General features: G+C 43.2%; 1 protein-coding gene across 1 annotated transcript in view; it reads left to right on the top strand.

The window, feature by feature from the left end:
• Positions 1–15,512, top strand: part of Adamtsl3 (ADAMTS like 3) — a 291,589-nt gene that overhangs the window by 246,611 nt on the left and 29,466 nt on the right. Inside the window, exons 21-23 of the mRNA XM_032893300.1 lie at positions 3,100–4,171; positions 5,301–5,428; positions 7,977–8,105. Coding sequence (XP_032749191.1) covers positions 3,100–4,171; positions 5,301–5,428; positions 7,977–8,105 — 1,329 coding nt within the window. The remainder of the gene's footprint in view (positions 1–3,099; positions 4,172–5,300; positions 5,429–7,976; positions 8,106–15,512) is intronic.

Genomic DNA, 15,512 nt, shown 5'->3' with positions numbered 1-15,512 from the left:
ATTCCAGCAGGGTAATAGGAAGGCTTTAAGGGCTGGGTCATGGCCAAGCCCATTACGGAGTGACAGAGTCAGATGCCAGTGGAACCAAGTATAAATTGCAGCCAAGATGGTATGAGGAAGAAATCATGCATACTTCCAGGGCTTAGAGTCATGGAAGTGATACAACAGAGGGAAGGACAGGTGTGCAAGTACTGAGGAATATGCTGTAAATGTCACCTGGCACCTGGAGTTGGCCTTTATGTCAGACTCAAAAACCTAGAAGGAAGACATATAGAAGAAATGGCTTCACTTTTTAGCAAAGCCACAGATGTGGTACCTCTCATGCCCAGCAGTAATGGAAGAGGTATCATGCTGTACCTTCATCACACAGCCCAGAAGTCCCTCTAAAAAGGTGTTGTCTGTGCCTGGCCTCTCTATAGAGTGGATGATGATACTCTGGTCACATCAGGCTTGGCCAGTGTTAGAGTGTTGGAATAGTTCCAGATGTGAGAAAGACAGAAAGTCCAAATCAGAGCATTCTTGTTCCTCCAAGATCTGGTGCAATGACACTATACTCTAGGGACTTCTCTGAAGGGACTCAGGAGAACCAAAGGGGAACCTGGCAATGGAGTTTCCAAATATGGAACCTGGAAGCTTCGCAAGTCTCATGAGTGTCTGCCTCCATGATAATCATGCTCTACTTCCTGGCCCTCTGAACTGCTATGTACCCTCAGTGTGAGCAACTGCTGAGGCAGTGGGACCATAGGGTTTGCCTTCTATAAATGGTCATGCAACCAGCGGAACATTCACTCTGTACGTAGAGGACTTTACTGTCCTACAAGAAAGTTTCTCTACACTTTGGATCCTTACATGGATCCCAGTGTTGGAATTTGGCATTGTTCTAGAAGACTGGGTTTCAAAGCTATCCATTGGCCATGTTTGTGAGAAACCTGATTACACACAAGAATGACTTAAATAAAGTGCAATGGTGCCTGATGCTGAGACTAGATAGAAGTGCTCCCACCACTATCTTAGGAAAGGACATGAATGTGGCAGCGACTTGAACAGGATGCTCTTCCTTATCCTTTTCCTTCCTTACTAGGAGCAGCTCATCAACTGTCACTGAATAGAAGAAACTGAACCAAGAGTGCCCTTTTCTACTATGTTGGTTTAATTCAGTGGTTCTCCAGGATGGCTGACCTCAAGCTAGTTGAGCTTTTCAGTGAGCTGAAGAGCTTTTGAAAACCTGATGCCTTAACTACACCCTAAAAAAATGTCTGGGAGAATTGACAAGAGGGTGATGAGTAAATAGCTGGAATCTGTTTATTGATTGGTGCCCTGTGTGCTCATTAAGTCCTTCATTCCATCACTACCTGTAGTGATGAGGGACTATGAGTTCATCCAGGAATCCTATGTACTTTTTTGTTTATTTTTTTGCTTGCTCGCTTTTGTTTTCCATCATTGTTAAGGGGCAGTAAGTTCAAAACCTTATGTTGTCAATCAAAACCAAATAAACAAAAACCTATATTGTTTGACCGTGGCCAGGGTATCACCCCCTGTGGACACTGTATCATCCCTGGGATGAAGCAGATAAACATGTGTACATGACATTGTACAGAGATGAGCTGAGGGTTCTTGAACAAAACCCAAGGCCAGCTTGAGATCAATAGGCCTGAATTCCTAGCTGGCTCTGAATGGACTTTGTATGTCAGCTCACTATGCTTGTTCCTCACTAGGAAGCTTCTTTACTACAGAAATACTATTACCAAATCCCGGTGGCCGCCCACAGGATTCTAAAAGTTATTCTTATGGACAAACATTCCCATAAGCACCTTACAGCTAGTTCCAAGGACCTACGAAAGCCATCTGTTTGAATCTCAACATGTTTTTTTTTTTCTCCACAGTGACTCTTCCAGGGCTGGTAATAGAGTAAGATGTTTAAGTAAATCAATGCCATGATCTTCTGAATCTAGCAATGCCTTTGATATAAATTCAGTCTCACTTCCACCTGCTAGTGCCTACCAACCCCTCAGTCCCACACCCTGTGATCTGCTAAGGGACCAGCACATATTATCAAAGAGTAATCAGACTTCCTCCCACATCACTCCAGAATAGATGAGCTTCCCTTCAGTAAAACAAGTGTGAAAGCTGTTACCTTAAGGGACAGATTACCTCTTTGGTCTCAACCCATTAACTAGAGTCAATGTCTGAGAGCAAATGAGGCTCAGTTCCAACTCTCTGATTCCCTCTTAGTCTGTCCTGTGGCTTCTGGCCGGTGGTTGAAAACATCAAATATGAGACCCTGTGTGTGCCTGCTACTGCAAGGTACATGTTATCTAAGCAAATGGGCTTAACCCTCACACTTTTTGATGAAAGTCTCATTGTCATGTTGCAGGCAAGAGCTGGGATTCAAACTCAGAATCATCTGACTTTAAAGTGCCTATTCTATTATAGCATTGTGATTTTGAACACACTCCTTTAATTCCTCAGACCCCCAAGGACATTTGCTTGGCATGTTTGAGGGAGATTCTGAACTCTGTCATCCTTTCCAGACCTTTTAAATGTGTTCATTCAACTTCTCTCAGGTCTTCCCTCAGATTTGGTATACCTGTGGTCTAAGCCAAAGGAATTCACTGAGGGTCCTGACAGGTAGTGCCCAGGCAACATATTGTGGAAGCTTCTTATTGATGGCCACTTGTACAGAGACATTAAGGACTAGTCAAGCCATATGCCACTGTGGCATAGAACAAGTATCCCTCAACTACAGAAGTAAGCTCTCCCTCTATTTCACTGAGTCACTGAACCTCATGCCTTCCAAAGCAGGACTTCATAAAATAAATATTATATACAGGCAACATAAAATAAATACATACGAGCAGCATGCTGAAGCTTGCATTCATTCTGGCTGGAGTATTAGGTAGCTGTGATCCCCAAGGTGTGGATGTAAGATATTTCTCATGTTTTAATTCTCGTGCTTTTAAAGAATTGGTAAGATAAAGAGACAGACAGACAGACATTATTAGTAGGTCTAACTCAATCAGCCTCAGAAATTTTCAGTCAATGATCTTTACCTGTGAGTGGTTTCTTTCCATTTCTTTCCTTTCCTTTCGTCCCCTGCAGAACTGAAACTGGGAACGAAGACAAGACTTGGAGAGCGGGGCCCCCAGATTCTCGGTGTCCGGAGAGTCTATATCCAGACAAGGGAGGAGAAGCGGATCAACCTGACGGTCGGCAGTAGAGCCTACTTGCTGCTCAATACATCTGTGATCATCAAATGCCCAGTACGACGTTTCCAGAAGTCTCTAATCCAATGGGAGAAGGATGGCCATTGTCTGAAGAACTCTAAGCAGCTTGGCATCACTAAGTCAGGTTCACTGAAAATCCACAGTCTTTCCACTCCTGACATTGGCGTGTACAGATGCATTGCAGGGTCTGCACAGGAAACGGTTGTTCTCAAGCTCATTGGGACTGACAACCGGCTCATTGCTCACCCGTCCCTACGAGAGCACGCGCGAGCTTATCCTGGGTTGGACCATAATGAAGCCAATAGCTTGGGAGCCACATGGCATAAAATGCGCCAGTTGTGGAATAGCAAAAATGATCTTTATCTGCATGGTAGTGAAATCAATAAGCAGCCTTTCTTAAGAGCTCTGTTCGGGCCGTGCAGGACCTCTGAAGGAAATGATAACTCCTGGGAGTTTAAGAGCAAGCAGTTTGAAGCAGCCATGAAACAGGGAGCATACAGCATGGACACAGCCCAGTTTGATCAGCTTATAAGAAACATGAGTCAGCTTATGGAGACGGGGGAGGCCAGCGACGACCTGGCATCCCAGATGATATATCAGCTGGTAGCTGAATTGGCCAAGGCTCAGCCTGCGCAGTGGAGGGGCACCCATGAGGAAGTTGTTGCACCTGAGGCTCAATTCAGAGGGGAGACAGGAAGAATTCCTAAAAGCCCCACAGTAAAAAACCCAGGCAAACTGACTTTTAAGCCAAAAGGACCTGTTCTCATGAGGCAAACTCTACCCCCTTCGGTTTCGTTTAACAAAACAATAAATGTGAGGATTGGGAATACAGTGTACATTACAAAAAGCACAGAGGTCATCAATATACTTTGCAGCCTCATCACTCCCAGCAGTGAGGCCACATACACATGGACCAAAGATGGAGCGTTGCTGCAGCCCTCTGTGAAGTGAGTCCCCTGAGTCCCCTTGGTGGGACCTTATTGTTGCCTAGTTGAGGTTCCTTTGAAAAAATTTCACATTTCTTTTCCTAAGAAGAAATGGTGTATGTGTGTGTGTGTGTGTGTGTGTGTGTGTGTGTGTGTGTGTAGTTATCTAAACAAAATCTAGGAACAACAAATGAGAAAAAACAAACAGGATATTTGGCTTTCTGGGGCTGGTTTAATTTGTTTAGTATTGTTAAAGAATGATAAAGGCCCATTAAGAAAAAACTCATGGTCAAGAGAATAGAATCACAGGCCTAGGTGGAGAACTAACATTAAAGTTGGGCAAGTCAATAGCATGACCAAGGGACCATCATATCACTCAAGGCGGGGAGACTTGCCCCTAGCAGAGCAGGCCCACCTTAAGCCATACTAAAGAGATAAGCGCACTAACTATTGCTCAAGGAAGGTACTTTCCTTTCCTTCCCCAGAGTTCCTGTCCTCTAGGCCAGTTTCTGTTTCTGCAAATCACAGTGTGCTTGTCCTGGGGTTCAGGGTCTGACTCAGAACATGGGACTTGTTTTTCTTACCCTGTGTCTGGCCAGATCCTAGCATGTTTCCCTTTCTTCCTCTCTCTCTCTCTCTCTCTCTCTCTCTCTCTCTCTCTCTCTCTCTCTCTCTCTCTCCCCCTCCCTCCCTTCCTTCCTTCTCATTTTTCTTTGATAGCTCACACTTCTTCACTCTTTCTCTAAATCCCCCTCCTTGCCATGTGACTACATTGTCCACAATGCATCTGGCATTTGTTTCTGCTCAACTCAGAGGGCATGGCTTTTCCCTTCTCTCCGCCACTCTCTTTTCCCAGCAGCTGCAGAGGTGTACAGTTTGCCTGCCACTTTTTCCTTTTAACTGTAATAAAATCAAGATGGAAGCCAGTATGTGTGTACACATCCCATCCTGCTGAAAGGACACTCTAATCTAAAGCAAGCATATCTTCCAGATATAAAGTTTCTTCCTTTAGGCAGGGAGCTAGATCATTATTAGGGCTCCATGCCAGACCAAAGCCTATAATTTTGTAGTCTCTATTCTCCCTATCCTGCATGGGCCTAAGCAGTCATGTCTGTTACTTGTGTTTATTCTCACTGTAACTCCTTTACAGGATCATTTTGGATGAAACTGGGAAGATGCAGATACAGAATCCCACAAGGAAAGAGCAAGGGATATATGAATGTTCTGTAGCCAGTCATCAGGGATCCGACGTGGAAAGCTCATTGGTGTTGTATGCAGGTAATGCCTCTGGGTGACACCTAGAGGGCCTGGTGGTCTGGCGGTTGCTGCTTTGTCTATCACCAGAAATGCTAGAACTCTTAAAACTTGAGTGTGTGTCACAATGGTGCGTTGGGCTTATCTAAACACAGGTTGCTGGATGCCACCTAGAGTGCTCCCTTAGTAGATTTGGAATAAGTTTGATGCTTGGCCTTTACACGTGTTCTTAGGTCTCCAGAAACAGTGTCTGAAAGGCTGACTTTCAACAAATTGGGGATTAAGGAAATGGGGGGTTAATTGGCAATGTGAATGTTATGGAGTTTTTAAAGTTCCAACAGGTGAGGATGAGAATCACTGAAGTTGGCACTTTCCCCTCAATGGCACACCTGCTAATCCTTAGCCAGCACTACCAACCCATGGGTTATGCTTTGTACCAGCATACATCTTCACAGGCACTGGGCACTGCATTTTGTATCAAAGTGCTTTTTACAAGATATTATTTTTAGCTGTGTAAGTTGTAGGCAGCAGTTCCTTGCATCGAGATCATATTCTGGGGCTAGAAGGAAATAAGAGAGCTACTCCCTTGCTCAATACTCTCTTTTCGTCTGCTTTGTGGTTTACATGGACCAAGGTGAGAATAGAGACAGCATCAGGGGTGAGAACGCAGTTTAGTCACCCAGTTGCTGAGCTATGTGACAGGTACTTGCATTCCACAAGTTGACAAAGTTGAACCTGTTGTTGTAGGAAGGTTCTTGAGTCTGCACAACAAAAGCGTGGCTGCCTCCCCAAGGTAGAGCCTTCAGGCCTTTTTTCCTCCTGGATGCTCTGCCCTGTACTCATTAGCTCCATGAAAATAAGCATAGGACCATGTAGTTCACACAGTGAATAGGAGACTCCTCCTCAACCAGTGCTCCTAAGTCCATCCTCCGATAACCTAGACTTCTGATAGCACTGATGTGAGGTCCTTCTGAGTCAGAAGATGAGCTGTGACAACCGAAGACCCCTTGCAGCCAAAGAAGTCCCAATATGTTTTTTTCTTCAGGATCATTTTCTGCTGCCCTCAGGCATTCTGAGGACAAATGGAAGTGTCCATAGTCCGGGCTTCTTGAAATCAAGAGTGTGTGTGTTCTTATTCTACATTTTCATTGTCTGCCTCACACAAATATGCACATAGGTGAATGAAGCATGTGTCCTGACTAAGTTAGTGAGTGAGTTCATTAATTATGGAATTTCTAAGAGTGAAAGTCCTTGAGTGGATTCCTGGTCCTGTGACTTTCTATTCATTATGTCTTCTGTGCAGTTTTTATGTGGCTATTTGTTTCACATTAATTAAAATGTCAAATTATGACTCTCCAAACAGTGCTAATCCACTTGAGATAGCCTCACTCGAGTTCGTAAATGAAGACATTTTGCAGTATAGAGTGATGTGATAGATGTCCTAAAGGAGGTGCCCCAGCATCTTCGTTTCAATAAAAACACCAAAACAAAACAAAATCCCATTCAATAGTGATAGTTTTACTCTTTTAAGTGGACATGCATCTATTTACATAGTATGAGAACGGGCATCTCTCAGCCACATACTGTGGGATGAATGACTATGAGATCAGAGTATTTTTACTGAGATTCCCACTAAATCTAATCAGGCAAAAAGTTTGCATGTGCACATGGTTAGGAGAAGGTCAACAGGAGTTGTGAGCCCCTGCCTACCTACGGTCTTTCCCAGTACAACTTTAAATGAGCCTTGAACCCAACATTTATTCTGCAATTGGCAAGGCAACCTGTCTCTGGCTCTAAAGAAAACCATATGTGGGGTATCTTAGGAAGTAAATTGTTGCTAAAGTAGACACTTTAACTGTCCTCCTTGTGCACCAGCAAGCTTTGCTTTTGTTAAAAGATAACTCTGTCTCATGGCTACTTAACAGAAAGCACTGTCTTGTGCTTTGTACACATGAACTGAACTTGGCTTATTCTTACTTCAGGAGGAAGGTCCTTGAAGAGCCTTCTCCATCCTGAATAACACTTACCAAGGGCAACAGGACAGATCAGCATCCACTGCCCTGCCCTACGTTCTTCTTCCCATAAAGTGTCAGATGGTCACAATCCTTGGTGTTTTGGGATTGTATCAGCTCAACCAAGGCTGTATGTAAGAGATGCTATTCTGGTCTGCCACTGGATTTTGTACCTTGTGAACTGAATTTTTATTTGTGAAATTATCAAGGAGAAGTTAACTTTAATTTTGTCTATGAAGCTAAGACACCTCCACTTTTTTACATGATTGTTGCAAAGTACCTTTGAATGTCCACATCCTTCTACCTAACCATCCATCCACTCACCCACACATCCATCCATTCATCCATCCATAATTTGCCTATCCATCATCTCTGGAAAGTACCTGTAGTTGTGTGTGTGTGTGTGTGTGTGTGTGTGTGTGTGTGTGTGTGTGCAGTCTTTGTGATTTACCACAGAGGATGAAGAGGCCAGCACTCTTCCCTGCTTTCAATAAATCAATGATGCTTGTCATTGAAGAAGAGCGTAAACCTAACACAGCTTCTGCTCCTTTTGATTTAAGAGGCACCTGTCATCTTGTCTATTGAAAGAAATGTCACCAAGCCAGAGCACAACCATCTGTCTGTTGTTGTGGGAGGCACTGTGGAGGCAGCCCTTCAAGCAAATGTGACAATCCACTGTCCTGTAAAAGGTAAGTATTATCATTTCCAGTGTGAAGGTGTTTGGCCAACCAACTGCCAGAAAGTGACAGATAGCATTTTAGTGTTCTCCACACCAGCCTGATAAACATGACATTGTTATTTTTAATACATTCACCATACATCTAACTCTCAAATGTGAGCTCATGCCAGGACTGGGGAGATGGCTTAGTGAGTCAAGTCTCTCTTTGCTTTATAAGCATGAGGGCCTACATTCAGATATGAATCATGCATGTAAAAAAAAAAAGCTGGGACCTAGTATCTTGTGTCTGTAACCCAAGCTCTGTGGGGTAGGATGAGGAGATGAGGAGATTCCTAGTGCTTGCTAGCCAGTCAGTCTAGCTAGTCAGTAAATTCTAGATTTAGTGAGAGACCCTGTCTCAAAAGTTAAGGTGATGAGTGATTGAAGGAAGTAACCAGCGTTGACCTTGAACTTCCATACACTTAAGCACCTGCATGCACATGTTCAAGTTCTTTCTCTCTCTCTCTCTCTCTCTCTCTCTCTCTCTCTCTCTCTCTCTCTCTCCCCTTCTCCCTCTCCTTCTCCCCTCTCTCTCCCCTCCCCTCCCCTCTTTCTCTCCCTCTCCGCCCCCATGATGCGATGCAGAGAGAGAGAGAGAGAGAGAGAGAGAGAGAGAGAGAGAGAGAGAGAGAGATGTTTAGGACAGATTAACACAGTTCATCTCCACTGTGGGCTCTGACTGACATACACACTGCCATGCTCATCCTGGGAAAGTCAGAGAAATGTGTGTGGGCTGATCTATAATACAGAGAAACGTTTAGTTATGAGGTTGTATCGTGACTGTGGAATCTGAGAAACAGGATTTAGGGAAAGTGTTAGATATGTCTTCCAGCTACACAAAGGCTCTCCTTGGCAGAGCCAGGTTTAGGACTTGGATAGCCCAGGCTGTCCTTGAGTGAGCCTCAGAAGCCTTTGTGTAGGTGGTTCTTCCTGCCATGTTTTTGAGTGTAGGCACATCTTCTTTATAAATGACTATTTGCAGAACTAAGGATGAACCACAGGCAAGCATTCTACCACTGAGTTTCACACACAACCCTACAGACCCATTCTTTCATTAATGAAAGTGAAACTTTCAGCCTGACTCTGCCTGAACTAGGCCACTCTAAGCCAGGCATTTTTTTTTTTATTAACTTGAGTATTTCTTATATACATTTCGAGTGTTATTCCCTTTCCTGGTTTCCGGGCAAACATCCCCCTCCCCCCCCTTCCTTATGGGTGTTCCCCTCCCAACCCTCCCCCCATTGCTGCCCTCTCCCCAACAGTCTAGTTCACTGGGGGTTCAGTCTTAGCAGGACCCAGGGCTTCCCCTTCCACTGGTGCTCTTACTAGGATATTCATTGCTACCTATGAGGTCAGAGTCCAGGGTCAGTCCATGTATAGTCTTTGGGTAGTGGCTTAGTCCCTGGAAACTCTGGTTGGTTGTAAGCCAGGCATTCTTAAGTCTTAACCTGCATTCTTTAGTCCATGGAACATAGACAAACAATATATTCTGCATGCTTCTATAGGTGTAGAAGGGGCACATTGTTGTGCTAGTAGCTTTAGATAACTTCCTTAGAGAGACACAAAGCATTGAGACATATTAATCAAAATGAACTTTCTATATGCCCCTTAATTTATGTGCATTGACTTAGTTGTCTGAACCATTATATCCCTCAGTATCCAAGGACTAACACAACCCTGTATTTGCAGCCATCTTTGATGTTCTCTGATGATGAACAGAGAATCTAGATGTGTTACTCACCCACTGGAGAATTGTGGGAAAGTGCTTATTTATCCCCACAGGTTGCCAACCATAGCAACAACAAAGTTTCCATTCAAATCTAGTGTGAGTTTAAACCATTGAGTTTATTAGGGTGACTTACAGAAGCATAGAAGACCCAAGCAGTTGCATCACCTAACAGCCCATCCCAGCATGACTGACATTCCCCAAAGCTGCAGCTCTGTGCTGCTCTCTGCACAGACAGCTCTACCACAGATTCTCTGCTGCTTATGTGAACTTTGGGGATGGGGGCGGCATACTTGCTTCTTTTAATCTTGTGTGTGTGCAGGGTCTTGTAGGTCTGATTAACTTCCTGAGTTAATATAACCCCCCTAAGTTGTATAAAACCCCCATTCCTCTTCTTTGCCAAAGGTAATGTGTCAATTCAAGAGAACCAATTTCACAATGCAGGGTGGCTGCAGGGAGAGGGCTCTGAGGCTGCCCAGTAGCATGATGGGTGTCATGAAAGGACCTGGGTCACACTTATCCACCTCCCTTCTCTCCCTTCCCCATGATAGTCCCCTACTTGCCCGACTTCTCAAGGCACACCTTTGGCTCCATGCACACTGGAAATTTGCTAACCTCTGAGGTATTAGTTTTCAACTCCTGGCAATCCTTGCAGTGTTTGGCCTATGCAGACTTTTGACAGATCTCCCAGCCTCCCAACTGACTCCACCCACAAATATGTGAAATTTTCTGGCAAAATGGGCCCACCATTACAGAACAGGCCAGCATTCTCTAGCCAGGGCAAAGAGAAAAGCAGAACAGAACTGTTCAGATGCCAAGCCACAGACGTCTCCAATTTCTGTAGCCCTCCACCTGCAGAGGATTCTAAAAACTGGATGTGACTTCCATTAAGAGAAACCTCAACTTTTAATGTTCCTTTTTAAATTTTAACTTCCCGATCATTTAAAATCAAACCATGAAAGGGCCATCAAAAGACTTGTGGCCTGCTATTTGCTGTCCTGAGTCAAAACTAGATGTAGTGGAAACTGTTTTCATAAACAAAGTCTCTAGAGAAGACCATTAAACTCAGATCAGATCTAGTCTCTTATTCACTCAGGCAAAATATGAACTGTCTGGTCCTTTCCTGACTCTGGTGGTATTTTCTGCCCTATTATACATGGTAGGCAATCTTCCTCTTCCTCCTTTCCAGTGAAGCTCAGAGTTGGGAGGGCTTACCTTTGCCTGCCATTCAGCTCTCTAGAAATAGTCCCTTCGGTCTTTAGTGCCCTACAGCCCTCTTCTGTGGACACAGACCCCAGAATCCCCTCAGAGGTTCTTTCCCTCTCAAAGTGAACCTGCCATCGAAGCTTACATGATCACGTTGTTATGCACTATTTTAAACTAACCTGTAAGTGAACTTGGTATTTCCTCATGGGCAGAAGCTATAGCCAGCTTAACTTACTATGGGGGAGCCATCATTTTAAAGGCAGACGGTGAAGCTGATAAAAAGTCAGAAAATGTGAATTGACAGACCACTGTGGAACAAGCCAGAATACAATCATGTATGAGTTATGCATCTGCCTCAGCCTCATCTCCAAAACAGAAAATATACTCTAGGAATGGACTGGACTTTGTCATCATCTACCTTAGCATTTCATTTTATGGATGAGTGTATAATATAATTCACAGAATCAAACGCTTCTTTCTAAATTACATTTTTCACCTAACAAATAAGAACTTTGTGATTTGGTAGGGTGGATCTGTTGTTTTTAAGAGTTGGTCTTGAACTCTTTGATGGTAGGTTTGTTGTGGTGGTTGTAATTTTTTTCCCAAAGCACATATGTGGAACTTCTAGACAAAGTCATACTTTTATCATAGACAACTTACATGGTATAGATATTGATAGTGTTTATCTCTAACCACCCTTAGACATTTTTCTATTAATTATGTTAAGTGATAGAACTAGAACAATCAGCATGTCTAAAGGTAAATGTTTTATCTTTAAAAGATTGTTTGCCTTGCTTTAAAAAACTTCCTTGTAAGATGCAGGGCAGAGGGTGTTGGGGAATGGGTTTCATCTCCTCTGTCACCTTCTGCTATAGATCAGAAAGCAAAATACAGCAAATATACCACTGTTGTCTGATTGTTTTTTTATATGAGCACAAGGCATAAACACTGCTTACTATGTAATTTTCTATTACAGTTTTGGGGGTTGTATGACTTGACACACATGTGGAAGTCAGAGGACAAGTTCAGGGGTCAACTCTTCCATTCCACTGTGTGGGCCCAAGGATAGAATTCAGGGCCTCAGGCTTGGGGGGGGGCAGGCATCTTTGTAATCAGAAGCACATCACCAGCCCATGCCTATAACTTTCTATTCTTTGTGTACTCTCTTGTCTGTGAATCATTCTCTGAGCGCACCAGTTGCAGCTGATGAGCGCCTCTGGTGTAGAGGTTTTACTATGTGTCAGTTCCTCTTTGGTTTCTAAGCTCTTTGGATCTGCAGACAAATGAGCTTGAGTTAGGAAAATGATGGTCCCCAAAAGGATAGAACTGTCATAGCTCTATGGCCCAGCCACCAAAAGTAGAAAGTCTCTAAAGGATGTGGGACACTCAACACCTGTTCCTCAGAGAAAGTGAAACCCCACAAAAGGTTGGGTTTACTGAAGAATACAAACAACATGGAACACTAGTTAGAATGCACGATATATACGTCTGCTTCAGAAGCAGCACCTGGCCTCAGCAGGAAACCTATCTATGTAGGACACAGAGGACTCTAGCAAAGGACTTAAGAGCAAATGCATACAGATTTAAACAGCTTCTAAACGGAACACAGTCACGTGTGTAATTAAGGAGAATTTTCATCAAGAAAGTAAAGACTTTTGCAATGCTTACAAATAGTGCATTGAGGTTGGATTTCTTTGGTTTGGGCTAAGACAAAGTCTCAGGTTGCTCAGGCAGGCCTTGAACTCACTATGCAGTCAAGGATGATCTTGGACTGTTGATATTACTGTTTCTTCCCCCAGAGTGCTGGGGTCTCCAGCCTGTGCCACTGTGCCTAACTTGAAAGTATCTTCTTTAAGTCATGCTAAGTCAGAGTTTTATATTCAAGGTACTTACTAATTGTCATTGTATGTAAGAGGAAAGCAAGCGAGAAAGGACTGGAGACAAAGGGAGACCGGTGTGATGCATTTAAGCTTTGTGGTCGCCGGAGAGCTTAGAGGTAGAGTTGACTCATCACGTTGCCGTGCTGTGTCCCACAGGGACCAGGGCTTCATTCACATGACTCCCTGAGTTATAGAGATTTCTGTAAAACCAGAGGACCAAGAGTAGCGTGCTAGTGACACATATCTTTAGGAACAGATAAGAAATGGTTCAGAATGTAAATCGCACAGCAGATTCAAGTATATAAGAAAAACCCAAGAGCTAGGAGTGGCAAAATGAAAAGGTAAAAGGCAAAATTCTAAGTAAGTGGTGATATGATAATTGGTTATAAATATAAAAATAACCTCTACCCAAAATGATCTTGATTAATGTCTAAAATATGAAGTAATTAATTTTTCAATTAACAAGAGATGTGCTTGGTATTTGGGAATGATGGGAGTTTGCACTAGAATTACAAATCATAAATAAAATGCCTAGTGGGTCATGGAAATTAGAGACCTCTATGGATGCCCTTGAACTGCTGCATCAGATGACTTTTAAAGGCTGAATTTCATAATTTGATATGAATAATATAGCTAATATTTTGATCAATTTCGCTGTTAGCATTTCAAGACATTGTCAACACATTTTTAAAAACTACATTTCTGGGAAAAATATTTATCATACAATATTCACAATATATAAATAGTTGCTATGAATCAAATTAAGAACAAACTGCCAAATGTAACAGTAAGTCAGCCATAGGAACCAACAGTCATCGGAACTGAAGCCCTACAATAGGAAAGATTTGCAGTGTTTCTGTTCTCATTGGTAATGAGATTACGATAGACATGATGACCCTCTTGGTCCTGTTTGTAGTGGAAAACGTCAAGAGTTTCACACTACTAAGGATTGGCAAGAATATGGGAAAGCAGAGTTGCAGGTATGGCCAGCCAGAGTGTTTGCTGGGAAAACAAATTTAGAGCAACTAGATGATAAGAACCAGAAATTCTTTTCATGAGATTTGCCTCAATGAAGCCAAGAGAGAGCTCTCAGGATGTGCTGCACAGCTTATTTGTGGCTGCAGGAGAGAGGGCAGATTCACCCCTGCTCTGAGGGAGAAGGAAGGCTTGTGGTTAGAACCTTGACTCTAGCTATAGCGCTTTCTTATTGCTTGAAAAATGTCTACAAAACAGATTTAAATGTCCCTTAATCCTGGGTCACTCATGTTTCTCCCAGCCCTGCCTGACTGTCTTCTGTGTCTCTGCCACACTGTCTTCCTAGCCATTTGTTTTCTGTTACGGAATGAGTCACTGGGGTGGGATGTCCTGAAGGAAATCCTACCCTGAGCCTTAGGTCCCTGGCAGGAATGTGGGACAAAATGATAATAAAAGAAGGGAGAGTGGTGAGGATACCTGGCCAGCTGGAACCTGAAACTGGGAATCTTTAGTTCTTACCTACTATTGGAAATGTCTGAGGCAAGAACCCACGAGTGTGCGGCAAACTCTTACAAAACGGGTAGATACAGTGTCCTTCACGAAAACAGTGTGTGCAGCTAAACTACTAGCCCATGAAAAACCCAATTATCTATGTTATGATTTGGAAAATCTGGTTGTAATAAAAAGAAAAGGAGCGAATAATGTAAGAATCTGTAATTCAGGGAAGCCAGAATTTGATATATTTGAAAAGGAGTCTTCATTTATGTGAGAGCTGCTGTTTAAGACAAAGTAACAGACAGGAGGGAAATAAGTCAGAATGAAAGGGGAGATTTGGGCGGTGCGACTAGCCCTAGGGAAAAGTGTGTCATGTCTCGGTTATGTTCTCATGTCCTCTGAATGCACAACTCTTTCTACGAGTCCAGATGTCCAGTTGTCCACAGGTATCAGTGCTGGGTTAAACAGTCTGGATCTGGCCCCGTCTTGCCTCATAAATGGATGAAGTCAAAATATGAAAAGAAAGCTCTCTTGAGAAATAGAAAGGTGCAATTGATATTTTTTAAGAATGTATAGTTGAATATGGAAGGTCTTAGAGGCCTGTGAGTCCAGCCCTCTGCTTTGAGAGCCAGGCGTGTTAGTTTTATGAAAGTCATGTCTCCAACATTCAATGCATTTAACTTAGAATAGTTTTATCTTTTTGATGAATTCCTTATACTGATATGTACTGACCTTTTTCGTGTCTTCTAATTTGGGTTTGGATTGTATTTTACCAGTGTTCGGGAAACTGATTCCAGCCTCTCCGAGGTTCCCATTCACTTCATAAGTTGATTTTCATGAGTGAGCTGTTTCTTAAAGGTAACAGATAATTGGGGCCGATAAAATAAATTTATAATCCTAGCTAGCCCATACAAAAGACACAACCCTCACATTTTATTTACAGGCTCTAAGCCTAGACTGGGCAGGTTTAGAGCTATTCTGACTTACTCTCCAGCTATAGAGTCCCTGTTACTTGTCGTTTCTCCTGGTCACTCATGGTCCATCTCCTCTCATGGCAGCCTCCCCTACCTCTGCCTTCTTTCTTCCCCTCTCTTCC

Source organism: Rattus rattus, chromosome 2 (genome assembly GCF_011064425.1).
Source record: "Rattus rattus isolate New Zealand chromosome 2, Rrattus_CSIRO_v1, whole genome shotgun sequence".
Taxonomy (NCBI): domain Eukaryota; kingdom Metazoa; phylum Chordata; class Mammalia; order Rodentia; family Muridae; genus Rattus; species Rattus rattus.
Note: the sequence above shows the minus strand (reverse complement) of the source record. Positions and strands in the feature narration are given on the sequence as shown.